Source organism: Theropithecus gelada, chromosome 20, assembly GCF_003255815.1.
Source record: "Theropithecus gelada isolate Dixy chromosome 20, Tgel_1.0, whole genome shotgun sequence".
NCBI lineage: Eukaryota > Metazoa > Chordata > Mammalia > Primates > Cercopithecidae > Theropithecus > Theropithecus gelada.
This window is the reverse complement of record NC_037688.1, coordinates 27,633,300-27,660,460: the sequence shown is the minus strand read 5'-3', so window position 1 is coordinate 27,660,460 and position 27,161 is coordinate 27,633,300. Positions and strand designations below refer to the sequence as shown.

At 45.5% G+C, this 27,161-nt stretch overlaps 1 protein-coding gene across 3 annotated transcripts in view; it reads right to left on the bottom strand.

Moving 5' to 3' along the window:
* The window catches only part of WWP2 (WW domain containing E3 ubiquitin protein ligase 2), a 181,301-nt gene that overhangs the window by 153,687 nt on the left and 453 nt on the right, over nt 1-27,161 (bottom strand). For all 3 annotated transcript variants that reach the window (XM_025370285.1, XM_025370287.1, XM_025370286.1), the window contains exon 2: nt 3,168-3,252. In XM_025370285.1, the coding sequence (XP_025226070.1) occupies nt 3,168-3,237 (70 nt within the window). In that variant the 5' untranslated portion in view covers nt 3,238-3,252. The remainder of the gene's footprint in view (nt 1-3,167; nt 3,253-27,161) is intronic.

Below are 27,161 nucleotides of genomic sequence, written 5' to 3'. Positions count from 1 at the left end.
AGGAATCAGCACCCCTGACCCTCATGCTGTTCAAGAGTCAAATGCATAAGTAAAGAAGTGGGAAATAAAACTAAATGAGGGCCGGGCACGGTGGCTCACGCCTGTAATCCTAGCACTTTGGGAGGCCGAGGGGGGTGGATCACGAGGTCAGGAGATCGAGACCATCCTGGCTAACACGGCGAAACCCCGTCTCTACTAAAAATACAAAAAAATTAGCCGGGCGTGGTGGCAGGCACCTGTAGTCCCAGCTACTCTGGAGGCTGAGGCGGGAGAACGGCGTGAACCCGGGAGGCGGAGCTTGCAGTGAGCCGAGATCATGCCACTGCACTCCAGCCTGGGTGACAGAGCGAGACTCTGTCTCAAAAAAAAAAAACAAAACCATACTGAGAACACAAGCTTGCACCAATGCAACAGGCAAAAGTTAAAAGTCTGACAACATTGTGCTGGTAAAGATGTGGGGAAACAGGCACTCTCGCACATTGCTAGAAGAGTATTCCTTCCAAGGAAGGCAATCTGGCTCTCAAAATTAAAAAAATGCATCCCTTTTTGTGTATCTTGGAAAAGACACACAAGAAACATACTATTGGTTTCTTCCAAGCAGGAGCACTGAAGGACTGGAGGAAAGAATTTTGAACTACAGGAGGCCTGGCACGGTGGCTCACACCTGTAATCCCAGCACTTTGGGAGGCTGAGGCGGGGAGATCACGAGGTTATGAGTTTGAAGCTGGCCTGCCCAATATGGTGAAACCCCGTCTCTAGTAAAAATACAACAAGTAGCCAGGCGTGGTGGCGCACGCCTGTAGTCCCAGCTACTCAGGAGGCTGAGGCAGAAGAATTGCTTGAACCTGGGAGGCAGAGGTTGCAGTGAGCCGAGATCATGCCACGGCATTCCAGCCTGGGCAACAGAGCGAGACTCCATCTCAAAACAAACAAACAAACAAAAAGTTAGCCGGGCATGGTGGCACACACCTGTAATCCCAGCTACTTGGGAGGCTGAGACAGGAGAATCGCTTTAGCCTGGGAGGAAGAAGTTGCAGTGAGCTGAGATAGCACCACTGCACTCCAGCCTGGGCGACAGAGCAAGACTGTCTCAAAATATAATAACATTAAAAATTAAGATTTTTAAACTACATGAGTATATTATATAAATAACATTTACATTTCAAAAATACTCAAGAAAAATATTCCCAAGAGACACAGTTTTGCCTCTGGAGGACTAGGCTGAGGGGCCTGAGCTCAGATACTGAGAGTCACTCTCCCATCTGTGATGGCTGCAGAGCTATAGAACCCGAAGCAACATTCTTTCGTTCAGGCCCTATTGACTGAGGGCCCACTATGTGTCAGGCACTGTTCTAGTGGCTAGGGTAGTTAACAGTGACCAAAGCAGACAAAAATCTCTTATTGTGGATACATTCTATTGAAGGAGACAGTCAACAAATGAAATAAATTAATTAAACAGGGACAAGGGCTGAGAAGAAAAATATAAAGAAGGGAGGGAAATAGATGTGAAGTCAATGAGGAAGGTGGCTTTGGATCAGGGGATCAGGAAGAGGGTGGCTTTTGAGAACAGGCCTAAGGAAATAAGGCAGCGAAAAGCATTTCACTCAGAGGGAACGGCAAGTGCAAAGGCCCGGAGGCAGACACCTGCCCAGTGTATTCACTGAAAAGCAAGGAGGCTGGCGCAGAGAGAATGTAGACCAGGAACAGGTGATGAGAAATGCGGGGTGGGGAAGGGTCCCATCACATGGGACCTTCGGCTTCTACTGTGAAATGGAGCACCCTTGAACGGTTTGAGCAGAAGAGTGACAAGACCCAGCTTGCATTTTTTTTTTTTTTTTTTTTTGATACATGTTCTCGCTCTGCTTTGTTGCCCGGGCTGGAGTGCGGTGGCACAATCACAGCCTACTGCAACGTCGAACTCCTGGGCTCAAGTGATCTTCCTGCCTCAGCCTCCAATTTTCTGTAGAGACAGGGGTCTCGCTCTGTTGCTCAGGCTGGTCTCAAACTCCTGGGCTCAAGTGATCCTCCTGCCTCAGCCTCCAATTTTCTGTAGAGACAGGGGTCTCGCTCTGTTGCTCAGGCTGGTCTCAAACTCCTGGGCTCAAGTGATCCTCCTGCCTTGGCCTTCCAAAGTGCTGATATTACAGGTATGAGGCACCACACCTGGCCCCAGTTTACATTTTAACAAGATCACCGGCTGCTGTGTAACCAACAAACTGAAGGAGGGCAAAGCGGAGAAGCAGAGAGACAGGACAGAAGTCTACTGCCTTAACCCAGGGTGGAGACAATGGTGGCCTGGACCAGGCTGTGACCTAGGGGTGGTGAGAAGTGGCTGAATGTTGAGTGACACATTTTGAGGATCGAGTCAACCAGATATGCTGATAGGCTGATACAGACAATGAGGAAGAAAAACCAGGACCTCAGCTATAGACAGGCTAAATTCTAGATGTTTAGTAAATATTCAAGCGAAGGTAACAAACTGGCTACTGGTTATAAATCAGGAGTTCAGAGGAAAAGCCCAGAGGAGTGATCTGTTGGTGGCATTTAAAGCCATGAGGTTGGATGAGGCACCTAGGGAGTGAGTGTAGGTAGCAACAAGGGCCAGGGCATGAAGAGATCACCATTTTATTTTACTGTTTTCATTTTACTTTGTTTTTGGGACAGGGTCTCACCCTGTCACCCAGGCTGGAGTGCAGTGGTGCGATCACAGCTCACTGCAGCCTTGAACTCCCAGGCTCAAGCAATTCTCCTTCCACTTCAGCCTCCTTAGTAGCTGGGACCAGCTAGCGTGAACCACCATGCCTGGCTAATTATTTTATGTTCTGTAGAGACAGGGCTTCCCTATGTTTCCCAGGCTGGTCTTAAACTTCTGGGCTTAAGGGATCCTCCTGTCTCAGCCTCCCAAATTGCTGAATTACAGGCATGAGCCACTGCACCTGGCCTGAAATCACCATTTTAGATAATTTTAGCCAAAAGTTCCTTATTTCCCTGCTCCTTTTTATTTTCTTTCTTCTTCAAGAACTACAGCTACAAGACGATAATGACATGAGAATAATTAACACCCGTAAGCTATTTCACAAAATTTGGCTCCCCAGACCAAGGCGTGGTTAGATTCCCCCTCTTCCCAGGCCGTAGACAAGATAAAGACGTTATACAGTGCCACTCACCTTTCAAAGTGAGCTGAGACTTCTCAAAAGGCAGGGCCACTCCTGCCCGGCTAGAGCTGGCAGATGCCATATCATCACCGTGAAGCTGTAAGACAAACAGAAAGAGAATTGAGAGGACATCTGATAAGAAGACAGAGGAGTTGAACTCAATTTCAATATTTAAGCTTAAAGAGACAGAGGCAAAAAAATAGAAATGTCCAAGCAACTGCAACCAGAGTATAGTTTGTCTTATAATGACTTAATGAAACTGGACCGGTCTTAGGATAGACTAGAAAGGACACAGGACTGTTACAGCAAAGTCTAGAGGAGGCAGAGTCTAATAAGACATCTCCACCAGGCATGGTGGCTCACGCCTGTAATTCTAGCACTTTGGGAGGCCGAGATGGGCGGATCACCTGAGGTCAGGAGCTCGAGACCAGCCTGACCAACATGGCGAAACCCCGTCTCTACTAAAAAATACAAAGTTAGCCAGGCGTGGTGGCACATGCCTGTAATCCCAGCAACTCCTGAGGCTGAGGCAGGAGAATCGCTTGAGCCCAGGAGGCGAAGGATGCAGTGAGCCAAGATCCGCCATTGCACTCCAGCCTGGGCAACAAAAGCGAAACTCCATTTCAAAAAAAAAAAAAAAAAGATTGGGCGCAGTTCACGCCTGTAATCCCAGCACTTTGAGAGGCGGGTAGATTACGAGGTCAGGAGTTCAAGACCAGCCTGGCCAAAATGGTGAAATCCCATCTCTACCAAAAATACAAAAAAATTAGCCAGGCATGGTGGCAGGCGCCTGTAATCCCAGCTACTCGGGAGGCTGAGACAAAGAATTGCTTGAACCTGGGAGGTGGAGCTTGCAGTAAGCCGAGGTCGTGCCATTGCACTCTAACCTGGACGACAGAGCAAGACTCTGTCTCAAAAAAGGAAGAAGAAAAAAAAAAGACATCACAGATTCACAGCAGAAAGACAGCTAATCTAGTGTGTTACCTATGGAGCAAGTTGGCTGCAAACACCTCAAGGAGGGTCTCTGGCCAAATGAGTAGAATCTGATAGTAATCCTTGCTAAAAGTATAATGCAAAAAAAAAAAGGAAAGGGAAAAAGAAGACAACTAATATAATTCTTTAAATGGGTAGGCTGGGTGCAGTGGCTCACTTTGGGAGGCCAAGGCAGGTGGATTATCTGAGGTCAGGAGTTTGAGACCAGCCTGGCCATAATGATGAAACCCCATCGACACTAAAAAACAAAAAATTTGTCGGGGGTGGTAGTGGATGCCTTAATTCCAGCTACTCGGGAGGCTGAGGCAGGAGAATTGCTTGAACTCGGGAAGTGGAGGTTGCAGCGAGCGGAGATTACGTCATTGCACTCCAGCCTGGGTAACAGAGCAAGACTCAGTCTCAAAAAAACAAAGCAAAAAGGTGTGCAGCATCATTAGCCATGAGGTGTCCCTGTCATTCTGTGTTGGCTAGAAGCAAGTCTATCTTGTACTTTGAATGGATCTTTTACTTGTATGTGATTTTGGAACATCATCATTTGACATTTGAAAAATATTGGTTCATTGAGTTATGCAGATTTTCCAAATGTTGACACATTTCATTATGCAATATCCAAAAATCACATTTGTGAATGTCACCACTGATCTCATCAGATAAGTCTTTAAGCATTGGGAAGCCATTGAGCTCTTGGTAGTAGATATAAGCATTCCAAAAGTCTGACTTTCACTTAAAAACTTTCACTTAAAAACTCGTATCTGCTCCCCCTTCCTCCCTCCTTCTATCATCTCTGCTACCTTGTCTTTTGTCTTTTTTTTTTTTTTCCTTTTTTTTTTGAGACAGAGTCTCACTCTGTCACCCAAGCTGGAGTGGTACAGTAGCACAATCTTGGCTCACTGCAACCTCCACCGCCCAAGTTGAAGTGATTCTCGTGCCTCAGCCTTCTGAGTAGCTGGAATTAGAGGCACCAGCACCACTTGGCTAATTTTTGTATTTTTAGTAGAGATGGGGTTTCACCATGTTGGCCAAGCTGGTCTCGAACTCCTGACCTCAAGTGATCTGCCCGCCTCAACCTCCCAAAGTGCTGGGATTACCAGTGTGAGCCACTACACTCGACCAATCTTTCTTTTTAAAAAAAAAAAAAAACTCATATTTTATCATTGGTAGCAAATACCGTGTTGTTTTCCTTGAAGTGTCGGGCTCACTTCATTCGTTTTCAAGAAAAGGCTTGCCAAATACCCAAATCTAGTAACACGTTTGTCTGTTAGATGTTTAAGTAAAAATGGTACTTCACCCAAAAAGCAATTAATTCAGCTCTCAATTCAAACAACCGTGCTTTTTCCCAACACACCATTATACTTCAACAGGAGGCAGAAGAGCTTTTGAAGTATTGCCCATTTCAGCACACAGAATATTTTTTTTTCTAGCATTTTCATTTAACTTTTTAAATTACACTTTACGTTCTAGGGTACATGGGCACAACGTGCAGGTTTGTTACATATGTATACATGTGCCACGTTGGTGTGCTGCACCCATTAACTCGTCATTTACATTAGGTATATCTCCTAATGCTATCCCTCCCCGCTCCCCTCACCCCACAACAGGCCCCGGTGTGTGATGTTCCCCTTCCTGTGTCCAAGTGATCTCATTGTTCAATTCCCACCCATGAGTGAGAACATGCGGTTTGGTTTTCTATTCTTGCGATAGTTTGCTGAGAATGATGGTTTCTAGCTGCATCCATGTCCCTACAAAGGACACGAATTTATCCTTCTTTATGGCTGCATAGTATTCCATGGTGTATATGTGTCACCTTTTCTTAATCCAGTCTGTCATTGATGGACATTTGGGTTGGTTCCAAGTCTTTGCTATTGTGAATAGTGTTGCAATAAACATACGTGCCAGCACACAGAATATTAAAAAGACGTGCTCAGGAGTCAAGACTTCATAAAATTAATGAATTTTACCACTTCATCAAGGACATTCTCAGGGGAACCTGGCTTATTCTTTTCTTTATACTGAGAGTATGTATGGTGAAGAATACCATGACCACAGCAACAGCCCAATTGGTGCTAGCACCAATTGCTTTACTCACCTTTGCTTCTGGACCACTGGTGCAAATGGGATCACAGTGAAAAGGCAAAGTGTTACTGTCATTATGAAAATAGTTTCAGCCGGGCACGGTAGCTCACACCTGTATTCCCAGCGCTTTGGGAAGCCAAGGTGGGTAGATCACCTGAGGTCAAGAGTTCGAGACCAGCCTGACCAATATGCTGAAACCCCGTCTCTACTAAAAATACAAAAATTAGCCGGGCATGGTGGTGGGTGCCTGTAATCTCAGCTACTTGGGAGGCTGAGGCAGGAGAATTGCTGGAACCTGGAAGGCAGTTGCAGTGCGCCGAGATCATGCCACTGCACTCCAGCCCGGGCGACAACAGCAAGACTCCGTTTCCAAAAAAAAAAAAAAGAAAAGAGTTTCAACCTTGCAAAACCCTAAAAGAGTCTGGGAGGCCTCCCGATGTCTGAGGACCACACTTGAGAACTGATGCTGTTAAATTACTGTGCCTTTGTATCTTATGTTTTTTAGAGATGGTATCTCACTCTGTCGCCCATGCTGGGAGTAAAGTGGCATGAACATGCTCAGTGCAGCCTTAAACTCCTAGACTCGAGCAATCCTCTCACCATGGCCTCCCAAGTAGCTGGAACTATAGATGTGCCACCACAACTCTATGTTGTTGTTGTTGTTGTTGTTTTTGTTATAGACAGGGTCTTACTACGTTGCCCAGACTAGTCTCAAACTCCTAGCTTCAAGCTATCCTTCTGCCGCAGCCTCCCAAAGTGCTGCGATTATAAGCATGAGCCACCAAGCCTGGTCAAAATTCCTGTTCTATTCAACATCATTAATACCTTCCGTCATTCTATTTGTATGTGACCTCTCTCCCTGACTTCCCATTTTCTTTTTTGTTCTTCAGTATTATTATTACTATTTAGAAACAGGGTCTGGCTGTATTGCCCAGGCTAGAGTACAGTGGCTACTCACAGGCACAGTCATGGCTCACTGCAGCCTCGAACTTCTGCACTCAAAGGATCCCCTGCCTCAGCCTCCTGAATAGCTGAAATACAGGTTCAGACCACCAAGCCCAGTGCCTGACTTATCTTAAAGAGTTGTTCAGCTTTAAAACATGGTTATTAACTCACCATATTACTCTAAGAATGAAAGCCCTTGGCTGGGAGCAGTGGCTCACGCCTGTAATCCCAGCACTTTGGGAGGCCGACACAGGCAGATCACTTGAGGTTGAGTTGGAGACCAACCCGGCCAACATGATGAAACCCCATCTCTACTAAAAATACAAGAATTAGCTGGGCGTAGTGGCACGCGCCTGTAATCCCAGCTATCCAGAGGCTGAGGCAGGAGAATTGCTTGAACCTGGGAAGCAGAGGTTGAAGTGAGCTGAGATCATGCCACTGCACCCTAGCCTGGGGGACAGAGTGAAACTCCGTCTCAAAAAAAAAATGGACAAAAGCCCCTTATATGAGAATTAAATGTAGCTACAGGAGAGGCACAGTGGCTCACATCTGTAATCCCAGCACACTGGGAGGCTGAGGCAAGAGGATCATGTGAGCCCAGGAATTCAAGACCAACCTGGGCAACACAGTGAGACCTTGGCTCTATTTTATAATTTAAATTTAAATTTAAATAAATGTAGCTACAGCTAAGTGACAATGATTTTGACATTTTCCACAGCTAAAGTCAAACAATTTCATGCTTCAAGATGTTTATCAAACTCGAACAAATTTCTTATTTATGTGATATATCCAGTTTCCAAAAAGATTTACAGTGGCTAGTTTTTCTAGACTAGTCTGTAATAAGCATTTGACTTCCAGTGGAAACCTCTGAAATGGTACTTAGCAAATGGAATACAACACCAAACTCTTCTTATCAAGAGCTCCAGAGAGACCTCCAGGTTATCAAATCCCACAGCGAATCTCCCTGTCCTCTTACATGACTGACCTATTGGCAGCATCTGACACAACTGATCACCCTTTCGTCCTTTAACCACTTTTCCCTCAGCTCTCAGGACACCAGTCCTACCTCATCCTCCTCCTGCCCCACCTGAGCCTTCTCGGTTGGTTCCTGCCCCCTCCTCAACCTCAAGCAATCGATGTTCTACCTCTTCTCCGTTACCTCATTCTGTCTCAGGCTTTGAATGCCATCCCTTTATTTGTTTGTTTGAGATGGAGTCTCGCTCTGTCACCCAGGCTGGAGTACAGTGGCACTATCTCAGCTCACTGTAACCTCTGCTTCCCGGGTTCAAGAGATTCTCCCGCCTCAGCCTCCCTAGTAGCTGGGATTATAGGCACCCACTACCATGCCCAGCTAATTTTTGTATTTTCGGTAGAGACAGGGTTTCACCATGTTGGCCAGGCTGGTCTCGAATTCCTGACCTCAGGTGATTGCCCACCTCAGCCTCCCAAAGTGCTGGGATTACAGGCGTGAGCCACCACGCCGGGCTCCGGAAACTTAATCTTAACAGTGTTGAGAGGTGGGGCCTTGAAGAGGTGATTGTCATAAGGGCAGATTGATGCTACTTCAGGGCTGGGGCCGTTATCTCAAGAGCAGGTTTGTTATAAAAGCAAGTTCAGCCCCCCACGTTTCTTTCTCGCTCCCCTGCCTTTCCTTCCATTTGGGATGTGGAGTACAAAGGCCCTCGCCAGGATGTGGGCCCAGCACCTTGGACTTCCCAGACTCAAATACAAATAATAAATCTCTTTTCTTTATAAATTACCTAGTCTCTTTATAAATTATCCCATTTCTATTACCCAATTATGGAATCACAAAATGAAATTAAGACACTGTCTAACTCAGAGTAAAAGGCGGTGGGAGCGGTGGCTCATGCCTATAATCCCAACACTTCGGGAAGCCAAGGCGGGCGAATCACCTTGTGCTCAGGAGTTCAAGACCAGCCTGGGCAACATGGTCAAATTCCATCTCTCAAAAAAAATACAAAAATTAGCTGGGTGTGATGGCACGTGCCTGTGGTCACAGGTAATCAGGAGGCAGAATTGGGAGGATCGTTTGAGCCCAGGAGGTCAAGGCTGCAGTGAGCGATGATTGTGCCACCGCACTCCAGCCTGGGTGACACAGTGAGACCCTGTCTGAAAAACAAAAACACAGAGTAAAAGCCAAAAACCTGCAAATGACCTTTGATGTCCTATGCAATACCCTCCCTCCATCTCCACACACCTCTCGGACCTCACGACCCACTTCCTGCTCCCCAGTATCCCCCCACCCTCACCATGCTCTGACCCTGCCACACAGGCCTCCTCACTGTTCAACCATCTCAGTTTTTTTTTTTTTTTTTTCCCTTTTTTAAAGCCAAATTTAGCACTCAGGGGTTGTATACAAACTTTAGTGAGACTAATATTAGTAAGTTCTGATAACCCACTACACCATGGGCCCAACCTGTTTCTTTGAGACAGGGTCTAGCCCTGTTGCCCAGGATGGAGTGCAGTGACATGATCATAGCTCACTACAACCTTGACCTCCTGGGTTCCAGTGATCCTCCCGCCTCAGCCTCCTGAGCAGCTGGAACTACAGGCATGTGCCACCACATCCAGCTACTTTTTTTCCTTTTTTATTTATTTATGTATTTATTTTTTGTAGAGATAGGATCTCACCATCTTGCCCAGGCCAGTCTTGAACTCCTGGCCTCAGGCAATCCTCTCAGCCCCACCTTCCAAAGTGCTGGCATTACAGGCATGAGCCATTTCACCAGGACAAAAAGATGATGTTTTGATTCCCTTAGGCTAAATTTGTCTTGGCAAAACAGTAAAAAGGTCAACTCTCTTTGCTACCCATCAGATTAGAAAGGGATGAGAAGCCTGACAATAAGTGTTGGTGAGAAGTCTTACATGCCTGCGGAGGCAGCGCACATGAGATGGTAACTGACAACCTCCGGCAGAGTTAAAGACACATAATTCTGGACCCACCAGGATTCTCCTCCCAGGCATTTGCAGAGGGAGAAATTCTCCAACACACACAAAAGAGGCCATGTTCAAGGATGTTCATCATAGCAGTATTTGTAATGGTAAAAAATTATAAACAACTTAAATACCCATCAATGGGGGAATGGATACATTGTGATATATTTCTAAAATGGAAAGCTATGTATATCGTACCTGAAATATATGAATTTAATCCACATGTACAAATCCCAAACGATAATGTCAAGAGGGGGAAAAAAAAAGCACGTGGCAGCCTTAGTACAGTATCTACGGCGTACACTTGAGCTTACACAAAACAACTATATATGTTGTTGTTGTGAACACACAAATGTTTAAAAGTATAAAAGCACGACGGGAAGGAACCACACCAAGTTCAGAACAGAAGCTCCCTCTAGGGTAGGGGAGGAGGGAGCAGGGGAATTGGAGTGAGGAAAGAGACCAAAGGAACCTCAACTGTATCTGCAACATTTTATCTTTCAAAGAAAAAAGTTCTGGAGCAAAAATGGTAAAATGTTCATATTCATTAAATCCAGATGGTGGTTTTTATGACTGTTATCTTCATCTCTGAACCATTTTATATGTTTGATCTCTTTCATAATTTAAAAATAATTTTAAGGGGAAGCAAAAGATTGTATCTTGAATAATGCAGGAAATATTATAAATAATTTTAAATTGAGCCTTGGGGCTTTTAGTTAACAGGGGTTAAAGCACTAAAAGCTGGAAATCTATTATTTATAGACTTTAAAAATAAAAGAATATTTTAGAAATCTTTACTTCTATTGGGATTCTTTCTTTCCTAAGGCAACTCAACTAATGGTAGTTTTTAAACTATCTTATTCTCCTGAACTGTAGCAGTTTTGAGCCTTTGGTCCTAACTCTTAAAGAATGAAACTTGAAGCCCATACATGTCCTGTTCAACAGGAAAAAGACCAGATTTTTTCATCTACACTTCATGGCTGCAAAACTAAAACAATCAGATAAATTCTAAAGAAGGCTCAGAAGGAACAAAGACAACTGGGAAGGCAGGAGAAACAGGGTAGTTAACATCACCATGTTTTCTTTCTCCAGTGTCTTTTAAAACTGCAGACCACTGTTAATAAACAGTAATCCATGTTATTCTATAGAGCTTCGTCTGGAGTTCCAGATCTAATTAGCAAGATACCACCCTGACATTATATACTATAAGCATTTGGAATTAGAAAACCTTTCCAATTGATGCATAAAGAGAAATAACTGGCCGGGGCCAGGCGCAGTGCCTCACGCCTATAATCCCAGCACTTTGGGAGGCCGAGGCGGGTGGATCACCTGAGGTCAGAAGTTTGAGACCAGCCTGGCCAACATGGCAAAACCCCATCTCTACTAAAAATACAAAAAATTAGCCAGGCGTGGTGGCGGGCGCCTGTAATGCCAGCTACTTGGGAGGCTGAGGCAGGAGAATTGCTTGAACCCGGGAGGTAGAGGTTGCAGTGAGCCAAGATTGCACCACTGCACTCCAGCCTGGGTGACAGAATGAGACTCCTTCTCAAAAAAATAAATAACCAGCCAGGTGTGATAGCTCACACCTGTAATTCTAGCACTTTGGGAGGCGGAGGCAGGCGGATCACTTGAGGGCAGGAGTTTGAGACCAGCCTGGCCAACATGGTGAGACCCCGTCTCTATGAAAAGTACAAAAATTAGCCAGGAGTGGTGGTGCAATTATAATCCCAGCTACTCAGGAGGCTGAGGCAGGAGAATCGCTTGAACCCAGGAAGCGGATGTTGCAGTGAGCCGAGATCACGCCACTATACTTCAGCCTGGGCGACAGAGTGAGACTCTGTCTCAAGAAAAATAACCATAACTATAGAAAGGAACAGATCCCATCCCCATCAAAGTACTTTCAACCTCTTAGCTTTTGCTTCCCATCTTAGACAAGGTTCCAAATGCATATCAGATCCAAATCCCCACTGTCCACTACAAGAAGCTTGGGAAACCTGAGGCCCAGACTTTACACTCTGTCTCAGCAACACATACAGATGACTCTGTACATGTACTCAAGTAATTTCTCCCCTGCTAATAGTCATGGAAAGTAATTGCACCCTAATCACTCCAAAACTCTGAGTGAGCATAAGCTTGGGGCAGGAAGAGGGAGAATGGGGGGCAATGTTGAAAATATCACTAAAGGTTACCAGATGAACAAAGTATTTCATTATTGAAGAAACTAATGGACTTATTGGGAGGGGGATGGGAAAGTCAAAATGTTCCCCTTTACTAAGTCTGGTAGATCTACTGAAATTTCTCAAAAAATATATATATATATATATACACACACACACACACACATATATTTATAGCATAAGTGTGTGTGTGTATATATGTGTGTGTGTATCTATGTATGTGTGTATATATATACATAAAGTGTATATATATATAAAGTATATATATACATAAAGTATATATATATATATTTGAGACAAGGTGTCACCCCAAGCTGGAGTACAGTGGCACAATCATGGCTCACTTCAGCCTCAACCTCCTGGGCTCAAGCAATCCTCTCACCTCAGCCTCCTAAACGGCTGGAACTACAGGCACCAGCCACTAGACTCACCTAATTTTTTAAATTTTTTGTACAGATGAAGGGGGTCCCTATGTTGTTCAGGCTGATCTGGAACTCTTGAGCTCAGGCGATCCTCCCACCTCAGCCTCCCAAAGTGATGGGATTACAAGTATGAGCCACCATATTTGGTCTCAAAAATATAAATAACATATTTATATATAATAGAAATACAACTAACATATTTCCTCTGAACTATCCTCTACATAAATCTTGACAAGCACTTTAAAAATAAAATATAAACAAATAGGGTAGAAAATATAAAAGTTGTATACCAAAGTAAAATAAATAAAAAGATTTTTTTAAAAGAAAATATAGGCCGAGCATGGTGGCTCACACCTGTAATCCCAGCACTTTGGGAGGCTGAGGTGGGTGGATTGCTTGAGGTCAGGAGTGGTGGCGGATGCCTGTAATCCCACTTACTAAGGAGGCTGAGGCAGGAGAACTGCTTGAACCCAAGATGCGGAGGCTGCAGTGAGCCAAGATGGCACCACTGCACTCCAGCCTGGGTGACGGAGTAAGACTCCGTTTCAAATCAGAAAAGAAAATATAAAAGTATATCACACATTAAGGAAAGCATTATTTCACAAAAAGTTTTAGCAAATAAATGTACATGTATACAGATAAAATATGTGCATATATACATATGTATATATATACACACATATGTATGTATCATATATGCACATATTTTATATGTAATAGAAGAGAAGAATGCCTTGATGGGCTCATCAGTAGACAGGACATGGCTGATGGGGTTTAAGATACCTTACCCCAAAACATGACACCTTGGCATTTAAGAAAACAGGAAAAGCAGGAAGTCGCTCTCAGCTTCCTCTCACCCTTCTCCCCTAAAGCAGGTCTTAAAGCCTATGAAAGATTTTTCTGACCTTCCCCTGAAACAGGTCATATGACCCTCCTTCGAGAGATGCCCTCCTTATACCCCAAGGAAAGGAATATCCTTATCTCTGAAGACAATAGGACACAGAAAAGAATCTGAACAAATAGGACTTGTTAAATTTCCCCCAGTGTATTACCAGTCAATCATACCCCTTTTGTCCAATCATATTTCTCCACGATTGTCCACTCGTCATCAAACCTAAACATAAATACACAACATCATGTTTCTCCAGGTCTTAATTTCCTTATAATGCCTCTCGTGTCATGTAAATTTATATTAAATAAATTTGCATGCTTTTCACTGGTTTTTTTTGTTTTTTTGTTTTTTTGTTTTTGAGACAAAGTCTTGCTCTGTCGCCCAGGCTGGAGTGCTGTGGCGTGATCTCAGCTCACTGCAACCTCCACCTCCTGGATTCAAGTGATTCTCATGCCTCAGCCTCCTGAGTAGCTAGGGTTACAGGCACATGCCACCATGTCCGGCTCGTTTTGGTATTTTTAGTAGAGATAGGATTTTACCAAGTTGGCCAGGCTGGTCTTGAACTCCTGGGCTCAAGCAATCCTCCTGCCTTAGCCTCCCAAAGTGATGGGATTATAGGTGTAAGCCACCGCACCCGGCCAAAATAGAAATTGAAAAGGCATGAACAGGAAGGTCTCACTGCGAAGGTGACATCTGAGCAAAGATCTGAAGAAGCTGAAGGAAGAAACTGAGAGTATCTGCAGAACATTCAGGTAGATAAAAGGGTACGATGGCCAGCTGCGGTGGCTCACGCACGTAATCCCAGCACCTTAGGAGGCCAAGGGAGGTGGATCACTTGAGTCCAGGAGTTCGAGACCAGCCTGAATATGGCAAAACCTCGTCTCAACAAAAACCACAAAAATTAGTCATGGTGGCACATGCCTGTAGTCACAGTTACTTGGGAGGCTGAGGTGGGAGGATCGCTTGAGCCTGGGAGGTCGAGGCTGCAGTGAGCTATGATCACGCCACTGCACTCCAGCATAGGTGACAGAGCAAGACCCTGTCTCAAAAAAAAAAAAAAGGTATAAGCAAATGCTGTTGAGATGACAGCATATCTGGGGAATATAAGGAAGGAAAGGGGTCAATGTTGGCAGGAAACGTAAGATGGAGAGGATAACAATAAGATAACAGATGCAATTGAATGTGTAGAGTTAGGTTAAATTATCCTTAATGAAGGATCAGATGCCTTGGAGCAGTGGTTCTCCATCCTTCCTAGACATCTGAATTATCTGGGGGGCATTAAAAAAAACAACACTGACCACCAAACCCCACCCTCAGAGATTCCCATTTAATTGGTCTGGGGTAGGCCAGGGACAGGTGTGTTATTTAAAAATTCCCCAAGTGATCCTAATATGAAGCTGAGTTGAGGACCACTGGTTTAGTGTTAATGAATTTGTTGAAACCTCAACTAATGTGACTGCACTAAAAGGAGTACTTTAGACCTCAGCTAATTTGGCTGAACTAAAAAGATGCAAAAAATTTGCATAGAAAATTGTGCAAATGAAAAACTGGGGCAGCCGGGTATAGTGGCTCATGCCTGTAATCCCAGCACTTTGGGAGGCTATGGGCAGACTGCTTGAGCCCAGGAATTCGAAACCAGTCTAGGCAACACGGAGAAACCCCATTTCTACAAAAAATTAGTCAGACATGGTGGTGCGTGCCTGTAGTTCCAGCTACTCGGGAGGCTGAGGTGGGAAATCACCGGAACCCAAGAGGTCGAGGCTGCAGTGAGCTATAATCACTCCACTGCACTCCAGCCTGAGCAACAGAGGAAGACCCTGTTTAAAAAAATAAATAAATAAAAATAAAAAATAAATTTAAAAAGGAGGCCAGGCATGGTGGCTCATGCCTGTAATCCTAGCGCTTTGGGAAGCCGAAGTGGGTGGATCACACGAGGTCAGGAGTTCGAGATCAGCCTGGCCAACACAGTGAAACCCAATCTTTACTAAAAATAAAAAAATTAGCTGGGCGTGGTAGTGGGTGCCTGTAATCCCAGCTACTCGGGAGGCTGAGGCAGGAGAATCACTTGAACCTGGGAGGCAAAGGTTGCAGTGAGCCAAGATTGCGCCACTGCACTCCAGCCTGAGCGACAGCATGAGACTCATCTCAAAAAAAAAAAAAAAAAAGGAGCAATGTGTATCAGTAGGAACAGAATACAATGAAGGAGCTCCCCCATCAGGAATCAGGACTGTTGCTAAGGAAACAAAGTAGTAGCAGCACTTGTGTCTTCCCAGAGGCCAGTTCTTCCCTTAGCCTTCTAGGAGCTCTCAATACACACAGCAGATTACACATACATTTATCTCTGTTCCCTTCTCAAACTTCACCAAAATGACAGGAAAGCAATACAAAAAGGTGAAAACCCACAGAAAGAAGGGAAAAAAAAAACAACAGAAATAGCAGCAAAATTTTGGAAAATGGTTCCAGTGTGTCGAAACTGAAACTTAGCTGCCCACGAGAGAGGTCAACAGGAGGAAAGTGGACTGGCAATGAAGAATTCCAGAAAGCGTCAATAATTGGTGGTGAGGCAGGAGGCAGGTCTCGGCTCAGCACCAGACTGAAGACTGGCTGAAACAGGGAAGAGGCACCAAAAGCACCTCCCCAAAAGACACACCCACCAGTGCCACGACAGTGTGCCAATGCCATGGTAATGCTCCAGAAGTTACCCCCACTTTTCTAGAAATGTCTAATAGCCCACCCCTTAATTTGCATATAATTAAAACTGGGTATAAATACAACAGCAAAATTGTCCCTGAGCTGCTACTCAGGACACACTGCCTATGGAGTAGCCCTGCTCTGCAGGAGCAGTCACGGAGCTGTAACTCCGCTGCCTCAATAAAGCTGTTTTCTTCTACTACCAGCTTGTCCTTCAATTCTTTCTAGGGCAAAGCCAAGAATCCAGCCAGACTAACCCCCCAGTTTGGGCGCTCACCTGCCCTGCATCAGTGGTAACCAGGTACCTCTGAAAGTAAGGGTAGAAGTGAGGCTAAAAACAGGAGGACTCGCAAAAGCCTATCTTGGGAACGATTAGAGTCCCAGAGTCCCCTCCCCACCCAGTTCAACCAAGCAGTTGCCCCTTCCTAATCCCAAGCAGAGACTTTTAGTCCAGCACTTTGGGAGGCCAAGGCGGGCGGATCACCCGAGTTCAGGAGTTCAAGACCAGCCTGACCAATATGGTGAAACCCTGTCTTTACTAAAAACACAAAATTAGCCAGGCGTGGTGGTGCATGCCTGTAATCCCAGCTACTTGGGATAGGCCAAGGCAGGAGAATAGCTTAAACCCGGGAGACAGAGGTTGTGGTGAGCTAAGATCACATCATTGCACTCCAGCCTGGGCAACAAGAGCGAGACTCTGTCTTGGAAAAAAATAAATAAATAAATAAAAAGACTTTTAGTTTCTCAATAGGCGAAACCAAACTCAAGGCTTCAGGCACAGCTGACAATAGGGATAAGGCACCATACTGACCCAGGGAGACAGTGAAAGTCTACATTATAAACTGAAGAGGTCAATTTCCCCCACCCAACTCACCTTCTGCACTTGCACTGGTCCTAGCACAGAGAGCAGATCAGCCCATGGGTACTTCACACCTAAATGTCAACAACCATTGAGGAACTCCTTGGCCACAAAGCCAGATACAAAAACAAACAAAAAGAAAAACCGAATTGTTTTTCAGCAATTGACAAGCTTACCCTAAAGTAAGGAAATGCAAGGAACCCAGAATGCCAAAACAATCTTGAAAAAGAACAAAGTTTGAAGACTAACACTTTCCAATTTCAAAACTTACTACAAAGCTACAGTCCTCCAGGCTCGGAGGCTTACGCCTGTAATCCCAGCACTTGAGGAGGCCCAGGCGGGTGGATCCCGAGGTCAGGATTTCGAGACCAGCCTGGCCAACATGGTGAAACCCCATCTCTACTAAAAATACAAAAATTAGTCAGGCATAGTGGCAGGCACCTGTAATCCCAGCTACTCAGGAACTGAGGCAAGAGAATCGCTTGAACCCGGGAGGCAGAGGTTGCAGTGAGCTGAGATAGCACCACCGCCCTCCAGCCTGGGGGACAGAGCGAGATTTCATTTCAAAAAGAAAAATAATAGTAATTCTTAAAGAACTTTTGACAGGGCCAGGCGCAGTGCCTCACGTCTGTAATCCCAGCACTTTGGGAGGCCGAGGCAGGCGGATCATGAGGTCAGGAGATCGAGACCATCCTGGCTAACATGCTGAAACCCTGTCTCTACTAAAAAATAGAACAAAAATTAGCCGGGCATGGTGGTATGTGCCTGTAGTCCCAGCTACTCGGGAGGCTGAGGCATGAGAATGGCATGAACTCGGGAAATGGAGCTTGTAGTGAGCGGAGATGGCACCACTGCACTTCAACCTGCGTGACAGAGCAAGACTCTGTCTCAAAAAAGAAAAAAAAAAAGAACTTTTGACAGGAGAAAACAACCACACATCAGATTGAGCACGTGGCAGCTCCTGCAATATCTGAAGCACCTGATCACTTTCATCACCCTACTTCAGCAACAACCTTTAACACCTGTCAATCTTCTGGAGGCTAATAAACTGAACCATCCATTTGCCTTTGAGTGATCCTGAGCAAGTTACTTACTGAGAGGATGGAGAGGAAAAAGCAAACTCAGTTTCTTCCTGCTATACTCTCACTACACAGAATACTACCTTTGATTTTTTCAAAAAATATTTAGAGACAGGATCTCACTATGCTGCCCGGGTTGGTCTAAAACTCCTGGGCTCAAGAGATCCTCCTACCTCTGCCTCCCAAAGTGCTGGGATTACAAGGCACGAGCCACCACGCCCAGCCCCACAGCATACTTCTGACACCAGATGTGCGGAAGCCCCATACACCAAGCAAGCAATCAATTCTGCAGCTGGCAGACACCAGCTGGTGTCCTCCAATTCAGTTCCTACACTATCCACCTGGAAGTAGCATCAGATCCCACAAGTTTAGTCCCCAAGACTGCCCCCGACTTGCAATGTCAATTGCAAGCTCCAGGTTGTTTTACCAGTGCTGCCGACCGACCCGCTATAAATCAAAGTTCTTAGGATGGATAAATTTGCTAGAGTGGCTCACAGGACTCAAGGACACACTTTATTTGTATTTACTGATTTATTATAAAGGATATTATGAAGGATACAAATGAAGAGGTGCTAGGGTGAGGCATGTGAAAAGGGGTGCAGAGCCTCCAAGCCCTCCCTGGGGACGCCATCCTCTGAGAAACTCCAGGCGTTCAGCCATCCAGAAGCTCCCCAAACCCAGTCCTTCAGGGATTTTATGGAAGTTTCATTACGCAGCCATAATCAATTAAGTCACTGGCCACTGGAGATCAAGTCAACCTTCAGTTCCTCTCCCTGTCCCAGAGGCTGGGTGTAGGACTAAAAGTTCCAACACTCTAACCATAAGGCTGGCTTCCCTGGCCACCGGCCCCCTCATCCTGAGACTATCCAGGAGTCCCCAACCAAAGGTCAATTATTAGCACACAAAAAGACACTGGCCAGGTGCAGTGGCTCACACCTGTAATCCCAGCACTTTGGGAGGTCGAGGCGCATGGATCACCTGAGCTCAGGAGTTCGAGACCAGCCTGGGCAACATGGCGGAATCCCATCTCTACTAAAAATACAAAAATTAGCTGGGTGTGGTGGCATGTGCCTGTAGCCCCAGCTACTCGGGAGGCTGAGACATGAGAATCGCTTCAACCCGGGAGGCAGAGGCTGCAGTGAGCCAAGATTACGCTACTGCACTCTAGCCTGGGTGACACATCAAGATTCTATTTCAAAAAAAAAAAAAAAAGACACTGATCACTTGGGAGATTTCAAGGATTTTAGGAGTTATAGGTCAGGAAAGGGGAGGAAGACTAAATATATATTTCACAAAATCATACCTACCCTCTCTAAATCTCAGTTTTCTCATCTGTGAAATGAACCCAATAATAATAGTACTTACTTTCTAAGATTATTCTACTGACTACACGAGTTCAGGTAAAGCAGAGGACACAGAGTAAGAGCTCTTCAAATATCAACTCCAAATGAAACCCCTTCTCGGTCCTGAAATTCTAGGCTCTGGCATTATAAGCACCTCAATTCCTAAAATTCTTCACCCAGCTTTGAGTCAAGAAACCAATGAACATTGATCTTGAGATGAAAAGACCTGTGTAGAAGGAGCCAGGGAAAAGCAGAAATTACTCACTAGTATCAAGATTTTATTTCTTGTTTAAAAAAAATTTTTTTCGGCCGGGCGCGGTGGCTCAAGCCTGTAATCCCAGCACTTTGGGAGGCCGAGATGGGCGGATCACGAGGTCAGGAGATCGAGACCATCCTGGCTAACACGGTGAAACCCCGTCTCTACTAAAAATACAAAAAACTAGCCGGGCGAGGTGGCAGGCACCTGTAGTCCCAGCTACTCGGGAGGCTGAGGCAGGAGAATGGCGTGAACCTGGGAGGCGGAGCTTGCAGTGAGCTGAGATCCGGCCACTGTACTCCAGCCTGGGCTACAGAGCGAGACTCCGTCTCAAAAAAAAAATACAACAAAAAATTTTAAAAAAAAAAAAAATTTTTCAATATAATCCATGGGTTCACAAAGATTTTATTTCTAATTAACCAGCTCTTGTAGAAACAGGCAGAGCTTCTTTCTTTTTTTTTTTTTTCTTTTTTTTTTTTTTTTTTTTGAGATGGAGTCCCGCTCTGTCGCCCAGGCTGGAGTGCAGTGGTGTGATCTCGGCTCACTGCAAACCTCCACCTCCTGGGTTCAAGAGATTCTCTTGCCTCATCCTTCCAAGTAGCAGGATTACAGGCGCCCGCCACCATGCCCGGCTAGTTTTTAGTATTTTTACTAGAGATGGGTTTCACCACATTAGCCAGGATGGTCTCGATCTCCTGCCCTCATGATCCATCCGCCTCGGCCTCCCAAAGTGCTGGGATTACAGGTGTGAGCCACTGTGCCCGGCCTGTACCCATTTCTTGAAAGATATACAAGGAAAAGCTCTGTCCAAAAGATTCTCATTTTCTTCACAGGCTCATGCTACTCCAACACTAATGCTTCTTTCTTGGCCTCCTTCCTCTGCCCAGCATTGAGTTACTACCTTCCATTCTCCAAAGGCCCATATTGAAAAACAATCAAACAGAATGAACTTTGCCAAATGACATCCTTACAAAGACTAAGCACGGAAAAAGAGAAAACGGGAGGGAGCAGGGAGGTACACTATTGGAAGCCCCGTGGAATTATAAGCTAAGAATAAAAGAGGCCGAGTGGAAGGCAGATCTGAAGACAAAACAAGAAGCAAAAGGCATGGGTGACTTGAGGAAGAGGACGGCCCCTAGGTCAGGACTGCCATGTCTTGATACTTGTTATTTTTTTATTTATTTAATTATTTTTGAGGTGGAGTTTCACTCTCGTTGCCCAGGCTGGAGGGCAGTGATGCAATCTTGGCTCACTGCAACCTCTGCCTCCTGGGTTCAAGCGATTCTCCTGCCTCAGGCTCCCAAGTAACTGGGATTACAGCTGTCTGCCACCACACCTGGCTAATTTTTTGTATTTTTAGTAGAGACAGGGTTTCATCATGTTGACCAGGCTAGTCTCAAACTCCTGACTTCAGGTGATCCACCCACCTCGGCCTCCCAAAGTACTGGGACTATAGGCGTGAGCCACCATGCCCGGCTGGTATTTTCCTAATAGTTATTATTAGTAGTAATGATTTAAATCACTGAATATTTGCTATAAACTGCGGTGGGGTGAAAAACAGGGAACCGCAACCTCCTAAAAAGATTTTGGTTAGAATCTAACCTGTCACATCATCCAGGGGGAAACATCTTCCCTTTTGTTCCCATCTCTCAGAAATTCCAGAGCCCTAGCCAGGTATGGTGGCTCACACCAGTAATCCCAAACACTTTGGGAGGCTGAGGCAGGAGGATCACTTGAGCCCAGGAGGTCAAGACCAGTCTGAGAAACACAGTGGGATCCCATCTCTACAAAAAATTTAAAAATTAGCTAGGCGTGGTGGCACATACCTACAGTCTCAGCTACTTGGAAGGCTAAGATGGGAGGATCACTTGAGCTCAAAAGGTTGAGGCTGCAGTGGGCCATGATCATGCCACTGTACTTCAGCCTGGGTGACAGAATGAGACCTTGTCTCAAAAACAAAACAAACAAAAAAAAGAAATTTCAGGGTCTATAATGTGGAGTCCTAATAAGATAAGTAAACAGCAAAGAGGAAGGGGCCCCAGGTGGGGGAAAACCATGGACAGTTGTTCTGAGAAATGATTAATCACAAACAGCCCTCAGACACATCGATCCCCACACAGTCCCCTCCAGCACCACCCTGTAAAACTTCCCTCCATCCCCTGCCTCTTTGCAGACAGTCCCTTCGCTGCTGTGCTGCCCATTGCTTTCTTGCAACGTGTTTTCATACTTTAATAAATCTGCCTTTCTTTACCTGATAAATTCCCTTTCTGCCTGTGACACATAATAGTCCTAAGGGACTCAAAGTCGCTCAAAAGCAACTCACTGATTTGATGCCAATGGGAGTTTATGTTCTTATAGCCATTCCCACGCATCTTACTAATGGTAAGTGGTAGAAGGACCAGATCTGGACTCTGAAGACCAAGATTCAAATGGCTATCTCTTTCATTTCTTAGCTACCTGACCTCGTGAGGGTCACTTCACCTCAACAAGGTTAAATGTATAAAATGGTGGGATGCCTAACAACATGCACTCAATACATGTTTGAAAAAACCAATACATATTTTAAACATAAAAAGCCCATTATCCATCCATCCTGGAGGCCTCTAAACTGGATGCCAACCCAGGAAGCCAGACTAATTACAGAAATTGGCACTCAAATTGATTTCAGGGGTGCTACAAAGATGCACAGTTGGAAGAGTAGCCTCCTTAAGAAAAAAGAAACACATTAGCTTGTGGTTTTCAAAAAGATTTAAAAAAAAACAAAAACACTATTCCAGCACTTTGGGAAGCCGAGGCAGGCAGATCACTTGAGGTCAGGATTTTGAGGCTAGCCTGGCCAACCTGGTGAAACCCCATCTCTAATAAATACAAAAATTAGTTGGACATAGTGGTGGATGCCTGTGATCCCAGCTACTCGGGAGGCTGAGGCAAGAGAGTCACTTGAACCTGGGAGGCGAAAGTTGCAGTGAGCCAAGATCGTACCACTGCACTCCAGCCTGGGCAACAGAACAAGACTCCAAAAATAATAAAATAAAATAAATAGAGGATCTCTAGAAAAGCCTCTCTCTGAAGGTAATGGCTGAGTAAAGATCTGAGGAGGTGAGGGAAGGAAGGGGACGTGTGGCTGAATGGGGGCAAAGGGGTCCAGGCAGAGTTCGAAAGCCCCAAAGAAGGAGCACCCCTGGCAGGTTTTGGGACCCGTCAGGAGGCCAGTGTGGCTGGAGGGGATTGAGTGAGCAGGAGTGGAGAGAGGAGGTCGGGATGGTGGTGGGTGTGGGAGGAGAGATCAGGTCATGGAAGGCTTGCAGGCCACTGTAGGGTATTGGTTTTCACTCCAGTTAAGCTGGGACAATTGGAGGGTTTGAGTTGGGCAGTGGAGTGGACAGGATCCATCCTGCCTTTTAACAGACTTGCCCGGGTCCTGTGTGGAGAAAGTGAAGGCCAGCCAGGGTGGAAGAGGGAGACAAGTTAGGAGGCTGTTGCCATCATCCAGGGGAAAGATGCATCCAGCGTGTACTCTGAAGTACAGCCAGTAGGCTTTGTGGACAAGCTGAGTTCGATGTGGGGTGTGAGAGGAAGAGACGAGTCAAGGGTGACTCCAAGGTCTTTGGCTTGAACAACTGGAGGAATGGAGTTGTCATTCACTGAGATGCGGAAGGCTAGATGACGGGCAGGGTTGGGGCTCAATTTTGTTGATGTTGATTATAAAATGCCTGATAGGAATCCACATGAAGATATTGTGGACAATTGGATCTAGAAGTCTGGAGACAGGCCCAGGCTAGACATACACATGGAAGCTGTTAGCATGTGGATAGTATTTAGAGTTAAGAGACTGAGCCAGGTGCAATGGTTCACGCCTGTAATCTCAGCACTTTGGGAGGCCAAGGCAGGAGGATGGCTTGAGGCCAAGTGTTGAAGACCAGCCTGGGCAACAGTGAGACCCCCTCCCCTCCACTCCCCATCTCTACAAAAGCAAGACGGAGTCTCGCTTTGTCACCCAGCCTGGAGTGCAGTGGCGCGATCTTGGTTCACTGCAACCTCCACCTCCCGAGTTCAAGCAATTCTCGTGCCTCAGCCTCCCGAGTAGCTGGAATTACAGGCATGTGCCATCAAGCCCAGCTAATTTTTGTATTTTGGGTAGGGATGGGGTTTCACCATGTTGTTGAAGCTGGTCTTGAAATCCTGACCTCAAGTGATCCGCCCGCCTCAGCCTCCAAAAGTGCTGGGATGACAGACATGAGCCACCGCACCTGGCCAGGATCCTATTTAAACTGCAACCTACATCCCTCTTCCCTGCTTTATTACAACGTAATACATATTCTACTTAGTTATCAATGTGGCCTTCTCTAATCAAATTGAAGATCTGCAAGGGTGGGGATCCTTGCCTTTCTTGTACTGCTATATTTCTGGCATTCAGAACAGGTTTGTCCAATAGAAATAAGATGGGAGCCACAAGTGCAAGCCACATTTATAATTTTTTATTTTTCTAGGAAACACATTTTAAAAAGAAAAAAGTATTGGTGTCAAGTCAAGGTTAAGTGGGGGAAAAAGACAAAAAGGTGAAACTTTTTTTCTTTTTCTTTTTTTGAGACAGGGTCTCACTCTGTCACCTAGGCTAGAGTACAGTGAGTGGCACGATCACAACTCACTGCAGCCTCCACCTCCCCAGGCTTGGGTGATCCTCCCACCTCAGCCTCCTGAGTAGCCAGGCGGGCGCCACTGCACCTGGCTAATTTTTGTATTTTTTGTAGAGACAGGGTTTCGCCATGTTGCCCAGGCTTGTCCCAAGTTCCTGGGCTCAAGAAATCCATCCACCTTGGCCTCCCGAAGTGCTGGAATTATAGGCATGAGCCACCATGTCCAACCAACTATTTATAATTATGTTGTATTTAACCCGATAAATCCAAAATGTTACCATATATGTTTACACATATTATATGATCATTTACTACAACATAAAAGGTATCAGCGAGACATTTTACTTTTTCTTCATGCTAAGTCTTCAAAATCCAGAATGTATTTTATGCTCACGGCATAGCTGCTGTGCTCAACAGCCCCATGTGGCTAGTGTACACCATACTGAACTGTACAACAATGCTTAGCAAAGACACAGGGGGTACTTATAAATATTCATTGAAAGAAAGAATGTTTTCCCAGGAAGAGGAAGCTATGGTAGAGTACAGCATTTTCTAAACTTCATTTACTCACATTCTACATTCACAACTTTTTCTGTGTGATCTTTTTCCTTTAAATGTCACACTTTTTATTCCTGAAAAATTATGTAAAACTTTCAGTTGGGCATGGTGGCTTACGTCTGTACTTGCAACACTTTGAGAGGCCGAGGTGGGAGGACTGCTTGAGCCCAGGAGTTTGAAAACAGCCTGGGCAACATAGCAAAACCCTTGTCTCTACAAAAATTAGCCAGGCGAGGTGACACCCACCTGTTGCCCCAGCTGTTTGGGAGGCTGACATGTGAGGATCACCCGAGCCCAGGCAGGTCAAGGTTACAGTGAGCAGTGATCGTGCCACTGCACTCCAGCCTGGGCAACAGAGTGAGACCCTGTCTCCAAATAAAATAAAAATAAATTTTTCTATTGTGTCAATAAATGAAAAAGAATGGGTCTAAGGATTAAGGGCCTGGGCTTGAGTGCCTACTCATTTACTAGCTCTGGGATCTAAAGTAAAGACTTCACTAAGCCTCAGTCTCTTCATCTGTGATACAGGGACAATACTGACCACCCCAATTTCACAGGGAAGGTTAAGTGAGATGTTGGTATATGCTCTTTGCAAATGCGAAAGTAATCATGAAGTGAAAGAGACTGAGAAGCCAATCCAAGTCTTTCTCTCGAGCCTATCTTCATATGGACCAGTAACACAGATAATCACAAGCTTGTCTGACAAGAGAAAGAGTAGAAGACTTGGGTTCAAACCCCTTATCACCACTTATGCCAGTGTGACTTTTAGAAATGCATTTATTCACCAAATATTTATCAAGTGCCCACAACATACCAGGCACTAGGCTAGGAGCCAAAGAAAATATGAAATCTGCCCTTGAAGGATTTGCAATCTAGCAGGAAGAAAAGAGGCCAGCAAACAAGAAACACCAATAAATTGTTTTAAAAAATCAAATCGTCTCTCTTAAGTCTGTTTGTTCCTTGTGAAATGAGAATAACACCTTCCCAACCTCACTCATAGAAGCTGCTACAAAAACTAATTTTTAAATTTTTGTCAAATAACTCCAAAAACTTGAACTCATAATACATTAGGAAAGTACTTTTTCCTACTTGTAACCCAAAACGACGCTGGCTGCTGTGAATGTCCAGTTTGAACATTCGTTCCAGTTACACTGCAGTCATGAAACTCCCTTCGCTTCTGCAAATTTTAGTAAACATGAGAAACAGGAGGATGAACAGGCTTTAACACAAGTATTCAATCTCAAAATCATGATCCAGGTCACAGTTCTAAGGAACATAACACAGACCTCTCAGTCACCCTACCTAGTTACAGTTAATCAAGATAAGCAGTCACACGCTAAGGGAAACTGAATAATTTAAACGGAAGAAAGAGGAAAAGTCATAAAGCAGTCTAGGTAGACACTCCTCTGTCCAAGATTTCAGCAGTCACTATGTTGCTGAGGTAACGCTGGGCTAGGTCAACAGTGTAAGCTAAAAGCCATGTTATGGGCAGAGCAAAGTGCGCACACTTCTTTTTTTAATTTATTTTATTTTTTTGTTTTTTAAAGCCTCGATGATGGCCTGTTCAGGGAAAATCTCAAAGAAAAATGAGCCGAAGGGCTAGGCTCCCAAGAAGTGGAAACCCTACCCACGCAGGACTAAGTGGGCGCGAGGAAAGCAAGCGACCAAGATTCTGTGATCCCTCCTGAAGTTTAAAAACTGAATGGGACCGTCATCAAAGTCTCGGCAACAATCATTTCCAAAGAGTAAGGAAGGGAGAGACTCTCAGAGGGGGTCCAGGCAGCATCATCTTCCCTCTGGCTCCACACCATAAACCCATTCTCAGGTACCCACTTCCAGCTCAGTTCCAAGTCGCCCCTTCCCCTGGTCCCGATCCCTCCACAAAGATCGCTCCTCTCCATGCCTTGGCACCTAAGCTCCTCTCCCCTTCCGGGAGGACTCGCTCCAGCTGCACCCTTGGCTGCCCGGGCGCCCATCTGGGAGCAGCCCCCGCGCGGGCCGCGGCGCGCCCACCCCGCTCGGGCGGGAGCCGGGACACCCCTCCTCGGAGGCCGGAACCGCCGCGCCAGGCCCCTCCCACAGGAAGCCGCCGCCCCCCGGCGCCCGGGCCGCGCCGCCCCCGGCCC